General features: G+C 37.1%; 3 protein-coding genes across 5 annotated transcripts; 2 read left to right on the top strand and 1 right to left on the bottom strand.

Moving 5' to 3' along the window:
* Positions 1 to 2,596: 2,596 nt before the first annotated feature.
* Positions 2,597 to 4,369, top strand: LOC129236425 (uncharacterized). 2 transcript variants are annotated; one of them, XM_054870814.1, is made up of 3 exons: positions 2,597 to 2,689; positions 2,898 to 3,339; positions 3,415 to 4,369. In XM_054870814.1, exons 2-3 carry the CDS (start codon positions 3,160 to 3,162, stop codon positions 4,267 to 4,269), a joined length of 1,035 nt encoding a protein of 344 aa, XP_054726789.1. In that variant the 5' UTR covers positions 2,597 to 2,689; positions 2,898 to 3,159; the 3' UTR covers positions 4,270 to 4,369. The 2 variants fall into 2 exon arrangements, with proteins under 2 accessions (XP_054726789.1, XP_054726787.1); XM_054870812.1 differs by having other exon boundaries at positions 2,898 to 4,369.
* Positions 4,370 to 4,389: 20 nt separating this feature from the next.
* LOC129236424 (ribosome-releasing factor 2, mitochondrial) lies at positions 4,390 to 9,637 on the bottom strand. 2 transcript variants are annotated; one of them, XM_054870810.1, is made up of 9 exons: positions 9,196 to 9,593; positions 8,844 to 9,136; positions 8,417 to 8,783; positions 8,123 to 8,345; positions 7,755 to 8,064; positions 7,469 to 7,679; positions 7,198 to 7,411; positions 6,427 to 6,576; positions 4,390 to 6,111 (listed from the first exon to the last, which is right to left on the bottom strand). In XM_054870810.1, the coding sequence occupies exons 1-9, from the start codon at positions 9,474 to 9,476 to the stop codon at positions 5,947 to 5,949; spliced, it is 2,214 nt and encodes a 737-aa protein (XP_054726785.1). In that variant the 5' UTR covers positions 9,477 to 9,593; the 3' UTR covers positions 4,390 to 5,946. The 2 variants fall into 2 exon arrangements, with proteins under 2 accessions (XP_054726785.1, XP_054726786.1); XM_054870811.1 differs by lacking the exons at positions 4,390 to 6,111; positions 6,427 to 6,576 and having other exon boundaries at positions 7,298 to 7,406; positions 9,196 to 9,637.
* A 1,479-nt stretch (positions 9,638 to 11,116) lies between these two features.
* Positions 11,117 to 18,120, top strand: LOC129249531 (S1 RNA-binding domain-containing protein 1). Its single transcript, XM_054889368.1, has 13 exons — positions 11,117 to 11,551; positions 11,605 to 11,918; positions 11,979 to 12,292; positions 12,366 to 12,604; positions 12,679 to 13,064; positions 14,017 to 14,299; positions 14,394 to 14,593; positions 14,655 to 14,844; positions 14,911 to 15,045; positions 15,266 to 15,361; positions 16,662 to 16,791; positions 16,870 to 16,999; positions 17,083 to 18,120. Exons 1-13 carry the CDS (start codon positions 11,343 to 11,345, stop codon positions 17,295 to 17,297), a joined length of 2,841 nt encoding a protein of 946 aa, XP_054745343.1. The 5' UTR covers positions 11,117 to 11,342; the 3' UTR covers positions 17,298 to 18,120.
* Positions 18,121 to 18,870: the final 750 nt, after the last annotated feature.

Here is an 18,870-nt window from a genome sequence, read left to right as displayed (position 1 = left end):
AAGTCCCTCTAAAAACTAATATATGGCATTGTATTGATATCAGAAGCGTCCTTACTATCAAATTATATTACAAAAGATCATTTCCGGGGTGTGATAATAACATACACTTAACACACATAACACTTCTCGAACCTGTTAAACAGTGATAGCTGCGCATGTCACAGAGAATGTGAAGATCCCTATACCCCAATCGTTGACGATGGAATTGTCGTTCCGCTACCCGACCATGACGAGGTGAGAATTGAGATAACTCAGCTAAAGAACAACAAAACCGCGGGCGCCGACGGCCTGCCGGCTAAGCTTTTCAAACATGGCGGCGAGGAGCTGGTAAGGCGCATGAACCAGCTCCTATGGAAAATATGGTCGGATGAAAGCATGCCTGCCGATTGGAATTTAAGTGTGCTCTGCCCAACCCATAAGAAGGGTGATCCTGCAATTTGTGCAAAATATCGCGGGATTAGTCTTCTAAATACCGCCTATAAGGTTCTAGCGCGCGTATTGTGTGAAAGGCTGAAGCCCACCGTCAACCAACTTATTGGACCTTATCAGTGTGGCTTGAAACCTGGAAAGTCTACCATCGACCAAATATTCACAATACGCCAAATCTTGGAAAAGACCCATGAAAGGAGAATCGACACACACCATCTTTTCGTCGACTTCAAAGCTGCATTCGACCGTACGGAAAGGAGTTACTTGTATGCCGCGATGTCTGAATTTCGTATCCCAGCAAAACTAATACGGCTATGCAAGATGACGTTGCTCAATACCAGCAGCGCCCTCAGAATTGGGAAGGACCTCTCCGAGCCGTTTGATACCAAACGAGGTTTCAGACAGGGTGACTCGATGTCGTGTGACTTCTTTAACCTGATGTTGGAGAGGATCGTACGAGCCGCAGAACTTAATCGCTCAGGTACAATTTTTATATAAGAGCGTACAATTGGCGTATGCCGATGATATTGACATCATCGGCTTTAACAACCGCGCCGTTAGTTCTACCTTCTCCAAACTGGATAAAGAGGCAAAGCGAATGGGTCTTGTGGTGAACGAGGACAAAACGAAGTACCTTCTGTCTTCAAACAAACAGTCGACGCACTCGCGTATCGACACCCACAATACTGTTGGCAGTTATGATTTCGTTATGATTTGTAAAAGACTTCGTATATTTAGGAACCAGCATTAACACCTATAATAATGTCAGGCTGGGAATCCAACGTAGAATCTCTCTTGCCAACGAGTGCTACTTTGGACTAAGTAGGCAAATGAGTAGTAAAATCCTCTACAAGGCTCTCATCATGCCCGTCCTAATGTATGGCGCAGAAGCGTGGGCAATTACAACATCCGATGAAACGACGCTTGGAGTGTTCGAGAGAAAGATTCTGCGAAAGATTTTTGGACCTTTGCACGTTGGCAACGGCGAATATCGCAGGCGATGGAACGATAGGCTGTATGAGCTTTACGACGACATAGACATAGCGCAGCGAATAAAGATCCAGTGGCTACGTTGGCTGGGTCATGTCGTCCGAATGGATACAAACGCTCCGGCTCTGAAAGTATTCAATGCGGTACCAGTTGGTGGTAGTAGAGGAAGAGGAAGACCTCCTCTGCGTTGGAAAGATCAAGTGGAGAAGGACTTGGCTTCACTTGGTGTGTTCAATTGGCGCCGGTAACACGAAAAAGAAACGACTGGCGCGCTTTAATAAACTCGGCCAAAATCGCGCAAACGGTTATCACGCCAATTAAGAAAGAAGAAAGAAAGATAATTACATAGATTTGCAGGTTTATTTCGCAAAAATGGGCAGAATCGCATTTCGGTCGAATATGCTGAGTTTCGAATCATTGCACACATATTCATTAGGTGAAATCTTCTCCAGGAGGGTTTGCCGTTTGTGAATACCTCTCGTAAAACCACCCCAATATATATATTTTTTTAGCGTATGAGGTAAGGTTCAAAATGCCTTCGCACTTACAGCAATCGTCGTCTACTGCATCGTGTGGTGTGGCCACTAAAACGATCCCTCCTCTCCTTCTGGGGAGACACCCTTCCCGGGACTGCCCGGGCCCAGAACGGCATCCAATTCTACGCGACGGGGTTAATTTGGAAGAGAAACGTAAACAACCTTTGAAAAAGATATTTTTATAAATAAGTCTACAAGGCGCAATCAGGTAGAAATAACAGCCCAGCCGACCTCTCTCATATTTATATTATATATATACATATGTACTATATATGGCGCTTACAACCTTTTTGAGTGTTTGGCCGAGCTCATACTCCTATTTGTGGTGTGCGTCTTAATGTTGTTCCATATTTTTTATGAGGAGCTTTTTTCATGGTAGAAATACACTCGGAGGTTTGCCATTGTCTGAATTCCGAATGGTAGTCACGCACCAACCCATTCGGCTACGGCGCACAGTGATTTAAACAATAGACAAAAATCAAAAAATTAAAAGCAATATTTTAGAAAAACTAAAATTGAAATAAAATCTTCATTATATTGCTCAAATAAAATCACCTTAAGTTTATTTTTATTTTTTGTTTCCTTATCAGTAAAATTATGTTAAAGTCTACCTAAATAAAATCCTATTTTGTTTTTTTTAGATTTGATCAACATTTATTATTGTATGGTAGTTCGTTCTGAACGTTTCGATATTTTATAGTTTGACTCGTTTATTATGGCAAATATTCAGCAAGGTATGTAAATATTTTAATATATGTTTGGTATTTTTCTTAATTTTTTTTGTAAAGTAGTTATTTTTAGAAAACTCTATTTTTGCTAAAAGGTCCCTAAAGTTGCCTTTCCAAATTTGTTATTATTTGATATTTTAAACTGTTCTGTTTTTAAAGGTATAGGTCTTTTTTTGCGCAAAGTTGTACTTTATTCCGAATTTTTATTTTTTAGGTACTTTGTCAAATATAAAAAATAAAGATTTGGTGTATACATGGATTTCATTGCCCAAAAAACAAAGGAAAAATAAGTTAGTTGAAAAGGTTCTAAACCTAATGAGACTTCAGACTGTCACGAAAGCAACTAAGTGGGAATTTGAAAAATCTGTTGGCATTTTCTGTAGAAAAATAAATATTAAATGGCAAAAAAATTTTCGCAGAAAAGAAGAGTTTTTAGCCAAAGAAAGCAAATGGCTGAACTCTGAAATACAATATATATGACCTCATCACTAAAAGCTATTTTAAGAAAACCAGCTGTTCCAGGTAACACTTTGACAGAACAAAGCACTTCTCGTGGAAGACCTTATGTAGCTTTTGGGGAGTCAAGTGAGAAGACTAAAAAGAGGCGAATTGAAGAACTGGTCTTAAAATACACCTTGGAGGAGCTTTCTTTTGCGGTAAAAGAATTATCTAAAAAAAGTAATAGTCAGGTTGAGTTTAAGGAGTTCAAAAAACATTCTTTGACTTTACAGGAAACTTTAGCGCTTTATCTTCAGTTAGATCTTTCTCAGAGAAAATATAACTTACTTAGATCAATTATTAATAGTGTGCATTCAGAATTTTTACCTAGCATCTATAAACTGCGACAGTTTCGAGACAGTTTATTACCAAAAGATATTATAAACACAGTACAAGGATCTGAAATAAATCTACAACAACTTCTTGATTATACATTAAAAAGCATTTTAAAATCAATATTAGACAAAGAATATATAAAAAGTGAAACTTTAACACTGACATGTAAATACGGATTCGATGGAAGCTCTGGGCATAGCACCTACAAACAAGTATTTAGCTCCACAGAAATGACTGACGAATATTTATTTTTAGTTGCTATGTCACCCCTTAACTTGTCAGATGAAAAAGGTTATATTTTTTGGAATAATCCTCGCTCTTCGTCAAAATTTTTCTGTCGACCAATTAAATTTATTTTTGTTAAAGAAAATTCCTATTTAGTTAAAACAGAAGTCTTGAGACTGCAGCAAGAAATAAACGATTTAAAACCTATAATTATAAATTTTCAAAACAAAAATTACACTGTAAATTTTAAATTTCACTTTACAATGCTTGATGGAAGTTGCATTAATATCTTATCAGAGACTAATTCTACTCAAACTTGCTTCATTTGTGGAGCTACACCAAAACAAATGAATACAAAAGAAGTTCTTAAACGACCAGTTAAAATCGAAAATTTTAATTTTGGGATGTCATCTCTTCATTCGTGGATCCGTAGCTTCGAATGTTTATTACGTATTGCTTATAGGCTTTCTTTTATAAGCTGGCAAGTAAAAGGCACAGAAAAAAAATTTCAGATAGTGACTAACTAAATAATTTTCTTTTTCTTCCTTTCCTATGTTAAGTATATTTTTTTGTACTACTGAAAAAAATTTTTTGTTTTTATTATTTAAAGTTGATTATATAAAGTTGGTGAATGCGTTAAAAATATTCCTAGCTAATCAAAGAGGAAACATAATTTTGATTTTTTGAAATTTATAGCAAAAATTATTGTTTTAAATAAATTAATATTATTAAAAGTTCAATGTTTAATATTCTAAAATTTTTTGTTTATACTTCCTGCCTCCTAACTTAGCCCAGAACTTTTTTTTCATGCTACAGTTGTAACTCTATACATGAGCTACACAACTGCTTTTATTAAATTAAAATCGGTAAAGTAATACAGGAGTAGTGATTTTTGTCCGATTAGCCCATATACCTGAATCACTGTGCGGCGGCCGCCGAACTTTCTCATACCTGACTATTATATTATATTAAAAAGTGAAAACAACAATATTATTCCCTTGTGAGGCATGCAACATGAAATGAAAGTGTATGTAAGTATGAAAATATTCGAAATTGTCTTAAAGTCAGCTTCATTGTACTAGTTGTTGCATTTTCGTTTTAATCTTCAAGAAAATTGCATACTGACTAAAATGAGACACATTCATTTATAAAACCGTTTTTGTAATTTTCTTGTTCATATTAAGCGTCTAAAGCTATGCATGTTATCATAGTGTTCGCAAAGCATTTGCTTCTATATTTTAATGTAAACGTGGATGCAAAAACCAAAATCACGTAAATGTTGTATAGATTGGGCTTGGTCTGTGTTTAAAATAAAGCGAACGCATATTATTTCAAAACGAATTACATTTGTTTACATTGGCAGATTAGTATGCAAGCAGTTTGCGGAAATTGGGAGGGAGAAAGAGAGAGAGCATGAAAAGAGATTGCAAATATGTAAACATCTGTCCGCCTCCGTTTTCCGACATTTAGATGGATGGAATAGGTATTTAATTAATTTACACAGCCATAATTTTACAATTTCGTACTCTATAAAACATGTAGCATTCGTAAAATAGTTACAAAAGGAGATTTAACTTGATATTAAATTATTTTCTGCAGATTCTTTTATATATTATGTATTAAGCGAACAATGTCCCCAACTATAGCTATGTACATACTGTTTCATAGTTGAATTTTACATATATTATTGTTTGTGTTTGTCATTCAACTGTTCTTTTAATTAATTTTCTTCTCTAAAAATTATAATGCCAAGAAAATGCACACCTTTTAAACAAATACATACATACATATAATCGCTAAGCGTACATTCATAAATTATATGATTCTCAAAGAACCAGTGAGGTTAGAATGTAAACACAAAATAATAATTATACTTATACTGAAAATTACATATAGTTATAAATATGTATCTAGGTACACACATGCTTTAAGTAATAAGCAAATTAACAAATAAAAAATTAATTGAATGCAGAAAAATTACATAAAAGAGACAGTTAAAAATGAGATAAATGAAAACTTTGAAATAAATACTTCCAAAAATGAATAAATTAATGGTGTTTTATTTATTTACATAACCAAATGTAGGTATATGGTACTTTCGGCGTTATCTTAATCCACGAATTCTTACGTAAATAGCGACAAAAATGGGATATACATATGTAACTGTAGGCAGTACGTGATTCTTTTCAGCGAGATCACACATCTTATTCAAATCCTTGTGCTCTTTTAATCGCGCGCAGTTCATCGTTTGCATTCATTCTTGCAAAACCACATGGTTGCATTGTCATGCTTGCCGTGCCAGAGGTTATGGTACGCAGAGCACTTGAATAGCCGGATAACTCTGCCAATGGCGCACTCACAGATATTATCTACAAAATTAAAAGATTTCAGAATAAAAAGAATAAAAGAACTTATGACAAGGTTTTTGGTTGTTGTTGTGACGGCATGAAACATTTCTTATAAATTATAGGGTAATACTGCTGAAGTGACAGTTCTTGACCGATTATAAATCCCTATCATGCCGTTGCGAAAACTGTCGAGAATATGTGAAATATTACTCCAACGGCAATCCTCGAAAATGCATACGGAAAATTTTATGCTGTTACAATAACAGCAATCACCACTTTTAATATTTTGAAAAATACCAATATTTTTACACATATAAAATTTTCTCCCTCACTCACATTATTTTGTTCACTTTTCGGACGAACATCGTTAATCGTGGCTCGGCGACGTGACAAATCAGCTATAATTGTAGATATCCGTTCGGATGGCGCAACAATTTCCAAAGCCATGACAGGCTCCAACAAGCGCGTACCAGCTGAGGTTAGTATCTGCAAGCAAAGAGAAGTGAATTAAAAATCTAAAAAACATTAATAAATAGAGGCAACATAAATGAAAAATATATTTTCAAGCAAACTAAAACCTAGGTCTGGCCTACTGGTACTGGTACATAGTCGTATATGTATTAAAACTGCGGTAATTATTTTTGTAACTGTTATATTTTGAATAAATGTTCAGAAGTTGTGCATAAAAAGTATTCGTATTTTTTTTCTAGTATGTTAATCGGTGAAACAACTTCCTTTGTGTAACAATACTTCAGAAAATTTGCATACATATCGTGTTTCGCTCCTTACCCCATATGGCTTTATTGCCTCCAGGGTATGTTTTTTCCTGTCATCAGTCAATCCACCAGATGTAATTTTTACCTTTTGCAAAGTATATTTCTAGATTTATCAAGATATCTAGACTGTCCGTAAGAGCAACCCTTCCTCTTCCAATTTTGGTATTTCTATCAAGGCATCTTTCGCACACTTCTCGCAAAACAAGAGTTCTCGTTTTCCGACGACAACGGTTTTTTTTTAACGGAAATTCTCGTTTCCCGATGCGAATGTGTTCATATGACTCCTTAAAACTACTCAACAAAGAGACTTTTCACTTCCACGTGGACATACCTTTTGTACACATTGTGCTGTTGCGGCCATTATAAATGAATCGGCCGTACCGCGTCCTATTGTCATATTATGTAACCGTATTTGCGTATCAACCACTTGACCACCAACACGTGGCCCACGTTCCAAACCAGATAATGCACCTTTACGTATCACTTGTAGCGTACGTGGGCGTAATGCACTTAAATTAGCTGCATTTTCCCCGGATTTATCTAAACTGGAAAGGGAAAAAGAATTCAGTTAACTTGCTCTATTATAAAAAAGTTGCACCCACCTAAACCTTTCCTTTTCTTCGTGTAAGAGTTCCAAAGTAATCGTGACACTTTGTTTGTTTCCAGCTATTTCTTTTTCTATTTGAAAAGTATCCATCGCTGGTGTCTCAATCGTTTCTTTGTAGGCAATTTGTAGTGGACCTAAGTCCACATCGATTTTGAATTCGGTGAGTATGCGCGATTTAACAATGTCCATGTGCAGTTCACCCATGCCTACAATTAAGTAAATTAAAAATTAAAAAATAATTAGTGGGGAAGCTTAATCAATTCAATTCGGAATTTTCTTACCACCCAACACAGTTTGTCCAGTAACAGTGTCATAATTTACGCGCAAACTGGGATCTTCACGCTGCAGTTGCTTTAGTGCTGCCTCCATAGCGTTTTGTGTTGCCAAGCTAGGTGGTTCGATTGAACAAAAGTACACCGCATCAGGTATTTGTGGCTCAGTGGAGAATATTTCCCTCACTAAAGCAGCGTCGGCGTCGTTCTCTTCAGGCGCCTCATATCTTTCCGGTAATTTCAGAGTTTTTTGTAGACGTTTTTGCGCATTTTTTAGCGAAGAGGTGCTGACAGTCAACAAATCACCAGTAACTGTATGCTACAGAAAGCGCAAATCATTTTAAGTTCCTTAACTAAAATAACATATAGATTCTTACCTTCAAGCCTGCACAAATTGCTACATCTCCCGCTGGCACACCACTTATTTCCCGATACTCGTCCGCCAATGGTTCATAAACTTTGCTAACCACCTCTGCATTGTTGCGCGTAGTAACCAGACGTGCGCCTCTCTTCAGTTCGCCACGAAAAACACGCACCAAAGTTAGCGAGCCACGTTGCTTGTCGTGCACGATTTTAAAAACTTTGCCCACAAAATCTTCGCTGATTCCAATTTAAAAGCACGAATAAATACGCATAATGCGAATTAAGCATATTATTAAATTTTATTTTACCCAAAACAATCGTAAAGCTGATTACGTTCGGGTGGCGCCGGTAAATAATCAATAACCCCATCCATTAGATGTTGCACCCCTACGTTTTTGTATGCCGAGCCCAAAAGTACTGGCACCACTTTGCGTTGTTCTACAGCGCGTCGCAAAGCTTGTTTTATCAAATCATTTCTAATTTGATCAAAGCCTTCGTTGTTAATGACTACCTGTGCTAGGTCATCATCTATGCCCGAGAGCTCATCTATCAAGGCGTAACGTTTTTCTTGCAGCTCCGCAACATGTTCATCAAATAGAGGCTGCGCTGTGTACTCGCGACCTAAACTTACATTATTCCAAGTGAACATCTGCTGTGTTATTACATCCAAAATAACTGAAATATATTTAAATAAATTATTTGAAACTCATCGACTAAAATTTTAGCTTCACTTACTCAAATTTCCATTTTCGTCCTTTAATGGGGACTGCAAACAAATTGGTTTTGCATCCAATTTTTGTGACAGATCCTGAATGCAGGTCATGAAATCTGCGTCAGGTCGATCCATTTTATTGACAAATACTATTTTCGGCAAGCGATGTTTTTCGGCCTGTGCCCATACAGTGATAGTTTGTGCCTCCACACCTGCTGTACCATCCAGCACCACAACAACGCCATCTACAGCATGCAACGATTGTTCCACCTCCATAGTGAAATCTATGTGACCCGGTGTATCCAGAAGATTTATTCTATGGATTTAATATAAAAATGAATAATTTTTCATAAGCATATGGTGTGCTCCACCAACTTATGTCCATGCCAATTGAAAGCGACCGCCGAACTGCATATCGTTATGCCGCGTTCACGCTCCTGCGTCAAATAATCTGTCACGGTGTTACCACGGTGCACCTCTCCCAGAGTTCGCGTTTTCCCAGCATAGAAGAGCATGCGTTCCGTGGTGGTTGTTTTACCTGCATCGATATGTGCTAAAATACCAATATTTCGCAACTTTGCACTGCTATAAAAACGCTGCCATCGTGCGTGCACATTGACGCATTTCAACAATGGGAAGCCGCGTGCTATTGACATTTGTTACTATCATATATATTTTAATATAAATTTGTATTTTTATGTTTTAATCCCTCCGCTTCAAGCTTTGATGTTGTTGTTTTTATGCTCGATGTTTTTCTCTTTTAGATCCAAGCCAAGGCGAATTTATTAATCCACCTTTAATAAATCCACCTTGATGCAAAGCGTATTGAGTACTGGAGGTGGCGTCTTCCCAAAACAGTTACTTTATTTTTCGCGATTTTGACATGTCTGTTGTCGAGTCCCTTACCAATACGAAACAAACAACAGGAGGAGAAATTATATGTTATGAAAATTCAGTGAATTGCTTGGTAAAAGCACGTTCAGATATGCATTAATTACCAATAAATCCACAAAATGTATCTGCCCGTTCACATATGGCAGATTACCTTCAAAATTGACAAGGTCAATATTGACAGGTCAATACTGTTTCTTCATAGAAATTATTTTGGTGGAATGTTTCGGTGCTTCTGCTTTGTTTAACTATTACTAACGATATGAAGAAAATACAAGGAAAAGGAATAGCTAATTTAATTGCGCAATTGGCTGCTAATAATAAACAGTTGGAAGAAATCCGTAAACGACGTTTACTGAGGTTTCAAAAAAAGCAATACGCAAGCGAAACTCGATAATACATTTTATAATAAGTAATAAGAGGACACACGTTTATGGATACACTTTTTTTCTGTTATATGAATGCATACTTAATAATACCTAACAAAAATTTTATTAGAATTATGTCTACAAACCTTTTTTTCTGCCGGCATCCATTATATTTAATTTTTACTTTGACGTTTTTCTTAACACTCGTAAATATAATGATATATTACCCAGAAAACACAGGGTTGTTGTCAAAAAGTATGGTTATTATCTAAGATTATTTTATAACCTCAGATTTTAGGAGAGAAATGTTCTATGGAAATCTCGCTTTTTAATTACGATTGGGAGTTAAGTACGAAAAAGTAGATAATCTACTTATATGTGAACGTATTATATTGTGATATGTGTGAATTAAACTATACAAATTAATGAAAACGAAGTGTCATTTGTTAAATTACGAACAAATTGATATACAGCCTCCAAAAGCAATTTATTTGCATTCTTATGCGGAAGGCGCCGAAGAAAGTGAGTCTGTGCGAAGAATTTCTTGTGTTTTTGCGAAACCTGATATTATATCCTTGGTTATCAAGCAAGAATGATAGAGAAACAGTCTACCGAATTCGCTGTGTCATAAGAGCGGATGAATAAACGAGCAACAGGAAGGGAAATTACTTGTTTGTGAAGAAGAAGGGTAGGCGAAAGCAATGGGAGCAACCAAACACAAGAAATTATACACACACACATAAAAACGCAACCTTCATGTGGAAACTTTATATTAATTTATACTTTCACAATTTTACATACAGCACTTCGTTTACATTAGTTTGATTGAAAAAAAATAAAATAGTTTAAATCTCGCAAATCACAATACTACCAAGGCATTCTCTGAATTTTCACAAACATGCAATATCTCTTACTTTTGTTTGTTTTGTTCGTTTGTATTGGTAAGGAACCTGACGTCAAAGTGGTCAATATAGCAAAAAATAAGGTAACTGATTTGGAAAGGCGCCACCTATAGTACACAATTCGTCTTGGGTTGTTTGGGTTTTTAATGCGACATCTGATGCGCACGTTGTTTTTTTAATTTTTACTTGATCGTGCGAGGAAATTAAATAAATCGCGGAACGAGAATTCGCCTTTAATTGCAATTTTGAAACGATTTGTTTTGCGTTTGCAAAAAAAATTATACACCCTTTTTCCAAGAATCTACTGATAATTCTGTGCTGGTGTTAACGTTTTCAATATATCCCAACAACTTTTGGTACAATGACTGGACGCACGAGACGTCAAGCGGCCCTTAGAGCTGTGCAGATAATAGAACTATCTGATTCCGAAGATGATGTCTCAAGTGTTTCCCGAAGAACACGACGTGATAGCTCCTTTTCGCCACCACCGACCAAGTCTGCCCGAATTGATGCTGCAACACGTTCCGTAGCTCAGCGGGATATGGCTGCTACAAGCGCAACAACTGGACGGTATATAGAAAAGTTAAGTGTGTTTAATGTTTATGTTTATTTTGCTTTTACAGAAAACGCTGGCCTACTTCAAGAAGTGACGAGAATGCTAAGGAAGAGAAAATTTCGGGAAAGCGTACCAAAAAAGACGCTAAATCAGCTTCATCAAAACCTAAGAAAGCGAAAGAGCAAATGAATGTACCAAACGAAGTTGACACTGATGTTATAGAAATGCCGAATGATGTAGCTGTTGAGCAAGAAAGCATGGATTTGAGCAATCAAGCAGCACCTGTAGAGACTATAGATGGCCAATGCAGTTCACGTGTTGAGATGTCCGCAAGCAAGGTTGCACTTGATTCCACTTACACCGGTCGCAGCTCATTTTGGGGTATTTAAAATGGCTATTATTCGTATCCTAATGTATTAATTTCAAATTGTATTATATTAGCACGCCGCAAAGTGTGGCGTGTCGACGAACTTCTCGCTGAAAAGGAAAACGTTGCACCGGGCACTGCAAAGAATATTGTAGAATTACTTGAGACTGAGAATACAATTCCTTTCATATGCCGATATCGTCGCGATTTGATCAGTCACATAACGCCTGAGCGATTACGTGATATAAAGAATTCTTATACGGAAATTGTAGAATTGCGTAAACGTGCTGAAACGATTGTGACACAATTGCAGAAAGAACAACAGATTGACGAAGAAGTGCGAACAGAGATCTTATGTGCCAAAAGTAATGAGGAATTGGAGTTTTTGGTAAGTGAAATCTTCAAAGTTCTCATGTTTTCATTCCAATACAAAACTTCTGGCATTAATTTTTCACAATTAGTATGCCCCATATAAACCCGCTAGTAAAGGCTCACTTGCTGAACGAGCGAAAGCTCTCGGTTTGGGCAATGCCGCAGACTGTTTGTTATTTGGCGAGGCACCGGAGGTGTTTTTGGAATACCTAGTAGATCGCAACAATGCGGATTTGGATAGTGCAGAAAAGGTTTTGCAGGGCATTTGCCATATAATTTCACATAATATTAGCAAACATACAGGCGTCTTGGAAGAGTTGCGAAGGCTGTAAGTTAACGAAGTTGCACATTTTAGTTTATTAAATATTATTATTATATCTTAAATTTTTCATTATTTTTCAGTCAAAAAGTGCATCGTATTGTTCTTAAGTGCACTAAAACAAAGACTCCTGCCACAACAGCTGGTGGTAAGGTATCAACCACGGCAAAGAGCAAGTTAAATAGTAATAACAACAACTCTTTGCATTCAAAGACTAAAACGGATGCTTCGAAGTATGAAATTTATTATAATTTTCAACAAGATGTACGATATTTGAAACCACATCAGGTGCTCGCCATCAATCGTGCAGAAAAACAAAAGTTCTTAACAGTAAAAATAATCCCCGCAGACTATGTTAAGAATGACATTAAACGTTATACACGTGAGCTATTTATGCATGAAGGTCTGCGTTATCCATTGCGCAACCAGGTGTTTGAGCAGGCATTCGAGGAGTGCTATAGCAAAAAATGTAAGTTTTATTTATTGGAAAGGAAGAAGACAATCGTCCATCTGTACGCCTGACAGTAGTGACACGCTATGGAAGAAGATCCAAACCTGCCAAAGTACTGCTATCAGGTCGGTCACAGGTTGCCTCTGATGTCTCCTTTACAATATCTTCAGAGCGAGGCCACTATCCTCCTGTTAATGATCATAGCAGTATGCTTGGCAAGCAATTTCTGTTAGGTTACTAACGCAGGATCCAAACATTCATTCACCTGATTGAAGCTTGGTATAATTCTGTTTAGGATGTTGTGGTAGGTTAAACTCCTCTGTAAATAAGCAACCCCGACATATTCAACATATGTTTCACATGTAAAAATACCCCACACGGGACTAACCACCTATTTACGTGCCCCCTCAAATCCACTCACCAAACACACCTCTCCCATTGAACATATCCCGTCGAAACAGAATGTTACTTGGCCTTACCATTGGATGAGACAGACGATGACCTGCTACAACAAAAACACAGTCGGATCTAAACGGTTCACTAGGCGGGGCTAGTTTATTGCGGCGGCAGCCTTTGGTCGGGAAAGCCCGAGTCATTCTAGTAACGGAGAACCTATCCTGCCACCTTTTCACATGCCCCTCAAAACCCACTCATCTAACACCCCTATCCCTCTACCTACCTGCCTTTAGATGAGTTAGACGAAGACGATCGGTGATACCCACTACACAGAAAGGGCTTGTATTACTGCTACGACAACAACAACAGTCCTTCCAAGGACTGTCACTTTAGCAGCATTCCCCTTACATGTATGGGAAATTTTTATGCTGCAACAACAACAACTACCGATGACTTCACCGTGCCTGGCAGATCTTTATGAATTGCTACATCAACAATAATTTATTTTTGTTTGTTTTGTATTCCAATAATGTATTCCTACATTTTTTAATAGACAGTTTTGAATTTTTTTTAGTACAACCGCTTTTATCGCGACAATTGCGTAGTGATTTGAACGAGTTAGCCAAAAAGGCTGCCATCGATGTTTTTGCGCAAAACTTGAAGCAATTGCTGCTCCAATCCCCACTCAAAGGAGAGCGTATTCTTGGCATTGATCCAGGCTTTACAAATGGTTGCAAACTGGCACTTATTTCCGAGACAGCAGATGTGTTAGAAACTGGTGTGATATATCCGCATGCGCGTACCAGTGACCCAGAAGAAGTTGGCAATAAATTAGCTAAAATGTTGGTCCGACACAAGTAAGTAGCCTTGAAACAAAACTTAAAGTTAAGAAAAAAATCGTTGTCTTTTTCAAAACTAATATAAGTATTGCGTATTCTTTTAATTTAATAGCTGTAAAATAATCGCTTTAGGCAACGGTACTGCTTGTCGGGAAACTGAATTTTGGCTTTCAAATCTTTTCGATATTGGTATTTTAGACAAAAGTACTGTGCGTTATAGTATCATTTCGGAGCAAGGTGCCTCAATATACTCATGTAGTGATGTAGCGCTTAAGGAATTCCCTGACATGGATATGAACGAAATAAGTGCAGGTAAAGATACTTATAAAAAAGCTAAGGAATAACAACTTTGTAAATATTTTTCCTTCTGCAGTTTCCATTGCACGTCGGTTAAATGACCCGTTAAGTGAATATGTGAAAATAGAACCGCGTCACATTGGTGTTGGCATGTATCAACATGATGTGCCAGAAAAAACGCTCAATGAAGCCCTGAACGAAGTTGTGTCTGAGTGTGTGAGTTTCGTGGGCGTGGATATTAATACGGCGAGCTTGAGTGTATTAAAGTAAGTTTATCAAGTTTATTTGCTTAATTATTCAATGCATCTGTGGTCTATTAATTTGTTTTTTAGAAATGTGGCCGGCTTGGGTGAAAAGAAAGCACAAAAAATAATAGAATACCGTACAAGTAATGGTCCTTTTCAAACGCGTAAAGATCTATTAAAAGTAAAGTCTATTGGCGAAAAGACATTTGTACAATGCGCAGGGTAAGGAATTAATTCGAAACACATTCATTAAATGATTGGCTTGTGCTTTCACCATCATACATTTCTGGGGAATGCTGCTGAAGTGTCAATCCTATTCCGGATATAAATTCCGGCCGTGGGCAACCTTAAGCGAATTACAAAATAAGCCAATCAAAAAGTTTTATTGTCCTTTATTAAATTAACTCTCATAACTAAACTATTTTATTAATTCTCATTCTAGCTTTATACGTATCGATCCTTTGAGTGTTGGTGGAAAAATTGAAAACCCGCTTGACTGCACTTGGGTGCATCCGGAAAGTTATGCAGTTGCCAAAAAGTAAATAGAATTAGAATTAGATTAATGGGGGTTTTGCACTTTGACCTAAAAACCTTTTGGTCTCCCAACTCATCACAATACCTCATCTAAACCCAGTTCCCTCAGTAAGCCCCGGATTGAATTGAGTTAGGCTGAGCGTATGTGTCTTTTGCTAGGCTGTACCAGGCCGAAATATCTACTTCTTCTCTCTATCGCATTCAAGAAAAAGGTGTGTTTTAGTTTCTGGGGATTGGACACAGAAATTACAGAAGTCAGTGAGGGTGTAGATGGTACTGCTACCACAACTACAACAACAACAAGGGTGCAGATGGATGCGCTCCTCACTTCTAAGCTAAAATTGATCTATGCACAGCATATATTATATTATATAACATACACATGCTGTGCTAGATTGAGATGGGTGGTGGACATGCTAGGTGTTGAAGCTTGGTCAAGTGTACCAGAACTGTTGTTGTTGTTGTAGCAGCATAAACATTCCCCATACATATATGGGGGCTACTGCTGAAGCGGCAGTCCTTGGCCGGATATAAATCCGGTTCGTTCCGGTAACATAGAACCGACTGTCATGGGAACGCTACCAGAACTGTCGATTGGGCGACTTTTGATACCAAGCCACCGCTCTGTTTGTTATCATTAGCGTAATTACTATACCAAAGTGTTTGTCCTGCAACGCCAGGATTTTCTTGCTAACCGTTTGCACACAATAAGTACCTTCGCTGCCTTATACAGAGCTACCTCAGCGTGCTTGGGATTAGTTAAGCTCGTCGTCCAGGATAAAGCCATTCATTCGTCCAGTTTTATTTTCTTCATTCCTGGTAAAGGTCTTCCTCTACTGAAGGGAATGATGGATGTTTTAAAGGCTTTTATATTAAGATCTACATCAGCACATCATGGAAAGCTCTTTGCGCTATATCGTGAGGGGTGTTCTAGAACTTAGCTGTTGTTGTGTTTTTATTCTCTATGGCCACACATACTCCCGAGCGTTGTCAAACGATCCTTCGATTTCAGGCACAGTGTACTCTTTCCTCGCAGTCTAAAGAACTTTGGCTCTCAATGGGCAACTGATATAGCGCATTGCCTGTAGACCGTCCTGTCCTGTATGCATGTTGAAAAACAAAGTAAGATTTAGTTTTCAGATCATGGCTTACATGATAGTGTTTGGTCGCGTCTGAACCGCGGATTGTTTTTATGAGAGCCTTTGTCATAGCTCGCACCTTGACTACTCGTTTTCGGCTTTGTATATACAATTTAATAATTTTTTAGATAAAATTTAAATTAAAAAGTAAATTTTTCTTGACAGAATCATAAGCAAATGTAATTTGTTACTGAAAGACATCGGCACAAACGCATTTGTTTGCAAAATTAAAGCATTCGTACTACAATGTGATATGCAAGAGTTGGCAGAGGATTTTCAGATACCAGAAGAGCGGGTAAGAAAAAAATGTTGCACAAGAAACATATTATGTTTGATTTATTTATTGTATTTGGTTTCATTTATGAAATTCTAGCTCGATGTTGTATTAATGGCCTTACAACGTGAGCTTACACAAGACTATCGCTCAGAATTCGCTAAACGTCCACTATTCAAGCAAGGCTTAACACGTATAACTGAACTGTCTGAGGGTGATGTGTTGACAGGTAATGGCCCTATTTTTATTGAAATTTATTTTTTTAATTCTAGTAAAAAACTAAATTGAATGCACTTTAACTTCTACTTTTAGGCGCAATATCAAACATAACTCACTTTGGCGCCTTCGTTGATATTGGCGTTGAATGTAATGCTCTTATACATATAAGTAAAATGAAGAATGCAGAACTGAGTGTAGGTGATCGTGTTGTTGTTTCTATCATTCAAATTGATGTACCTCGCAAACGTATCAGTGTACAACTGGAGGAAATAAAAGTAAACGACAACGATTCGTTTACTTTGGTATAACTAAGTTAAGTTTAATTATATAGGGTTTTCCAAAAAGGCAGGCCGAAATGAAACAAAGTTAAAGTAAGCTGTGTTGTGGGCTATTAATGAAGTTATTATTATTGCATACTCATTATGACATCGTCCGTCGCGGCATTTTGAACGGAATGGAATTTGAGCAGTGAGTTACGTGTACTTTGAGGAAATAGGTCGATTGAAGCTGCTTATTGGCATAGATCTTTGACTTCTGAATGTCACCTCAGCGAAATATGTATAACCATACCCTAAATCGTTCATAATAAAGTTTAATCATTTGTATGTGGTGCTCAGTAGTGTAACTTCCGTCTTGATTTGGCATCAATAACTGAAAAATAAACAACAGATTTGGCAGACACCTGCATACAAAAAGGGCGCTCCATCCTGTCAACATCGGCCCGCCTCTTATTACAAAGCCCTATATTAGTAGTTAAGCTCGATGCAAGTTTACTTATTAAATTTCATATTTATCCGTTTATATATACGTACCATATATATCTTTTTTTGGTGTTAAAGTTTCAATCATGATACGATTCTACGTGCCGGAATTACCCGGGGGTTTTCTCGACCAAGGGCTGCGGCCATAGTAAATTAGCCCTGTCTATTCAGCTTAATCTTACAAGTTAAATTAATGTTAGCTTAAGGTTAAAAGTACGTTCACATATGCATTAATTACCAATAAATATAAAAAATTAATCTACCCGTTCACATATGGCAGATTGTCTGCAAAATTGACCATCAGGTCAATGCTGTTGTGAAAGGTTTAATTTGAAATGAAAATGAATAATAAAATTTAATTGGTGGAATATTTCGGTGTTTTTGGTTTGTTTAATTATTATTAACGATATGAAGAAAGGACAAGGAGAAGGAATAGCTAATTTTGTTTGGTAATTGACTGGTAATAATAAAAAGTTGAAGGAAATCCGTAAACGACGTTTACTAAGGTTTCAAAAAATTAAGGCAGCAATACGCATGTGAAATTCGACTTTTTGTAATAAGCAATAAGCCAGCAGCCGCGGTAGCCGAATGGGTTGGTGCGAACTACCATTCGGAATTCACAAAGAGAACGTAGGTTCGAAACACCAAAATTAAGAAAAACATTTTTCTAATAGCGGTCGCCCCTCGGCAGGCAATGGCAAACATCCGAGTGCATTTCTCCCATGAAAAGGCTCCTCATACAAATATCTGCCGTTCGGAGTCGGCTTGAAACTGTAGGTCCCTCCATTTGCGTAACAACATCAAGACGCACACCACAAATAGGAGGAGGAGCTCGGCCAAACACCCAAAAAGGGTGTACGCGCCAATTATATATATAAGTATATGTATGTATAATATGAGTACACACGCTTTTTTTCTGAATGCATAGTTAATAAAACCTAGCATACATTTTATTAGAATTATGTCTATAAACATGTTTTCTTTGCCGGCATACATTTTATTCAATTTTTACTTTGTCGTTTTTTTTACATTGTAATAATAATTATCGATAACACAGAAAACACAGGTTGTATAGTATGTCAAAAATTATGGTTATTATCTAGGATTATTTTATAATTTC

The sequence above is a fragment of the Anastrepha obliqua genome, chromosome 1, assembly GCF_027943255.1.
Source record: "Anastrepha obliqua isolate idAnaObli1 chromosome 1, idAnaObli1_1.0, whole genome shotgun sequence".
In the NCBI taxonomy this organism is placed as follows: Eukaryota; Metazoa; Arthropoda; class Insecta; order Diptera; family Tephritidae; genus Anastrepha; species Anastrepha obliqua.
The sequence above is the reverse complement of the archived record's forward strand: the minus strand, read 5'-3'. Positions and strand labels throughout refer to the sequence as shown.